The sequence below is a fragment of the Cucurbita moschata genome, unplaced genomic scaffold, assembly GCF_002738365.1.
Source record: "Cucurbita moschata cultivar Rifu unplaced genomic scaffold, Cmos_1.0 Cmo_Scf00022, whole genome shotgun sequence".
Classification (NCBI taxonomy): domain Eukaryota; kingdom Viridiplantae; phylum Streptophyta; class Magnoliopsida; order Cucurbitales; family Cucurbitaceae; genus Cucurbita; species Cucurbita moschata.
Genome location: NW_019268538.1, coordinates 3,793,739 through 3,796,593, shown reverse-complemented (window position 1 = coordinate 3,796,593; position 2,855 = coordinate 3,793,739). Strand labels below are relative to the sequence as shown.

Below are 2,855 nucleotides of genomic sequence, written 5' to 3'. Positions count from 1 at the left end.
TTTTTTTTTTTTTTTTTTTTTTTTTTTTTTTTTTTTCCTTTTTTACATTTATTTAATAATATTTTATTTTCCATATTCATTTTGTTTCCTATCTGCCAAAACAACACGTGAATTTCTGAGCCAATTCTAAGGAATAAAGACAGAAAATTAATTAATTATGAAGGAAATAATATTGGTTAATTAGCATTTTTCAATATAATTGTATCACGCATGAAAAATAAAGACAATTAATTATGGTGAAACGTGAAAATTTAAAAGATTTTCATTTCGTCGCCAAAAAAATATCCCAAAATATATAAAAAAAATTATAATAATGTTTTTTTTTTTTTTTTTTTTTACAATTTGTAGATGATGAGGAAACAAGGGAGGACTGCACGCGAGTCGAATACGAGCAACTCGCCGTTTTCCCTACTCACCGAGTCCACGCCAACTCGGGCTTCCAGAAACGGGTCGGGTTTCTTCGCTTGCTTTGAGACCCGACCGGCGATGACCCGACAAACCAACATCGCTCTTCTCCCTCTTCCGCCGCCGGCGTTCTCGTGGGCTACCCCACTTCCGGCGAAAGTGCAAATCGCCGACGATGACGACCCTCTCACCCCGGGGAAACTCCACCCGGCGGCGGCGCCGCTACCGTCGTATTTTGCACAGTCGGATGTCGGACCCATGCAGTGAAACCTCATGACCTCGTTCCCGTCGGCGACAGAACGGGCATTCTCCTCGTCGGCGGGACATCCCATTGCCGCCTTGGCCTTGACCATTTCGCGATACTCTTCAAATCGGGCCACCGTCTTGGACCCGTTCTGGACCTTGAAAATCATCTCGACCTGACCCGTAAACGCCTTGGGGGTCCACCTGGTGTGGAAGATTATCTCGACGACGCTCCGTGAATGATGGCCCTCCGGCAACTCCGAAAGCGCCGGAAAGAGGAGATCGTTGGGCCTTATCAATGAACGAGAGGAAACGCTGGTTCTGGAGCGGGTGCAGGGACTCGATCCGGGTTCTGATTTGGAGATTCGAGGAACAGGTTTTCTGTCGGGCGGCGAGGGTTTGGGCTTCTTGTTCTTCGATTTGGTGGTTTCAACGACGTCTTTGAGGCTCTGAACGCCCTTCCGACAGCTGGCACTCGGGATTAGATTCTTAGGGCTTGGATGATAAACGTCTTCGAAGACTCTGGATTTGCACTGAAGGGATTTGACCCACGCCATTAACAAAGCTCAATGCAATGCCGCCGCCGCCGTGGTACTGTCGTGTGAGATTTGCCGGAATCTTCTTTTCCTTTCTTGTCTGTGGAAAAGGGTAAAAAATGGGTCAAGTTGGGTAATGGCTGTGTCTCATCGTTCGTCGCTGTGTCTAAAGAAATGGAAACGGAAGGAAGAGTTGCAGGCGCTATATTAAATGGAGGTTTTTATTTACTACATCCACTGAAGAAGACCAAATGACGAAACTGCCCCTCATTTTTTCTTTTTTTTAATTATAGTAATAATATCTTAGGATTTGAAATTGTATCACTATTATTGTGTTTGAAATTTAAACCTCGATGTATTAAACATTTAAATTAGGCCAACTCTTAAAAATATTATTAAAATTGTTAACAACTCATTATCATTAAATTACTGTTTATTGAACATAATCGGAGACACATTTGACATTCCACTTACACTATCAATTCAAAAAATGTAAATTAAAATTTTAATATATACGTCAATAAAATAATAATTAAAAATTAAATTAACCAAATTTAACCAAACAAATTCTAATTCAAAATGGAATAAATGATTAGGGGGTGTTTATTTTTATTTATTTATTTATTTATTTATTTATTTATTTTGGTCATCTTATCTTTACCCACGTGGACCATGTCTGATTTTCTCGCAGAGAGAAGAAGAACAAAAGGAAATTAAGTCTCAGCAAACAAAATTTCATCAAATGCGTTTCAGAGATTTGTGGTCCCCATGGTTATTCTTTGAATTCAATTGCATCCACATGATTAGGTCTCCATGGTGATTTTACTTTACGCCTTAACCGCACTGGATTATATCCCCCCTCATATTCGATTTAACTTTAATTTTAATTTATTTTGCTTTTTTTTTTTAACTAATTAATTCGAACTAAGCTCATTCATTTTTTTAATGTTAATTTATTAGAATCCCAACTCCCCCTATTTAATGCAATTTAATTTTCATTAACATTTATTCTTATAATATTTTCTTTTTAGCTTTAATATTTATAAATCATAGTTTATTATAAACTATAAATTAAAAGGTTGATGCACTTAAGTTTTATGGGTATATTTTATAGTAAAATGTTTTTAGTGGATTTCTCAATAACTTCAATTCAGCGAACATGATGACATTATGAGAATTCTTTTGTAATCTTTACTTTTTCTCTTTTTTGTCTTTATTTTTCTTTTTCTTTTGCTTTTTCATTTTTTCGGTCCCACATATGTCGAACAACATAACAAAACATTACTTATAAGAGTGTGAAAATCTATCATCAGTCTACGATGATACATTACATGTCAAAAACATTTATGGGTGAGCTTTGACCGTTACAAATGGTATTAGAGTCAGACACTAGTAATGATATAAAAACTCACGTTTTAAAATCGTGAGGCTAACAACAATAAATAGCGGGCCAAAACGAACAAGTAATAATTACATTAAAGAAGTAAGATTTACCTAGATATTGAAAGCGGATATAGCTATGAAAAGACTATATACTAAAATAAAAGTTTTCTCCGAACTTGAATTATACTAAGCTTTAAAAAATAAAATAAAAGTTAGGAATCATTTTTTAAAAAAGAGCAATAAATTAAAAAAAAAAAAAAAAAAAAAAAAAAAAAAAAAAAAAAAAAA

General features: G+C 35.5%; 1 protein-coding gene across 1 annotated transcript; it reads right to left on the bottom strand.

Moving 5' to 3' along the window:
• Positions 1-316: 316 nt before the first annotated feature.
• LOC111459583 lies at positions 317-1,364 on the bottom strand. The gene has a single exon (XM_023102566.1). The coding sequence runs from the start codon at positions 1,203-1,205 to the stop codon at positions 336-338; it is 870 nt and encodes a 289-aa protein (XP_022958334.1). The 5' UTR covers positions 1,206-1,364; the 3' UTR covers positions 317-335.
• Between the last annotated feature and the right edge of the window lie 1,491 nt (positions 1,365-2,855).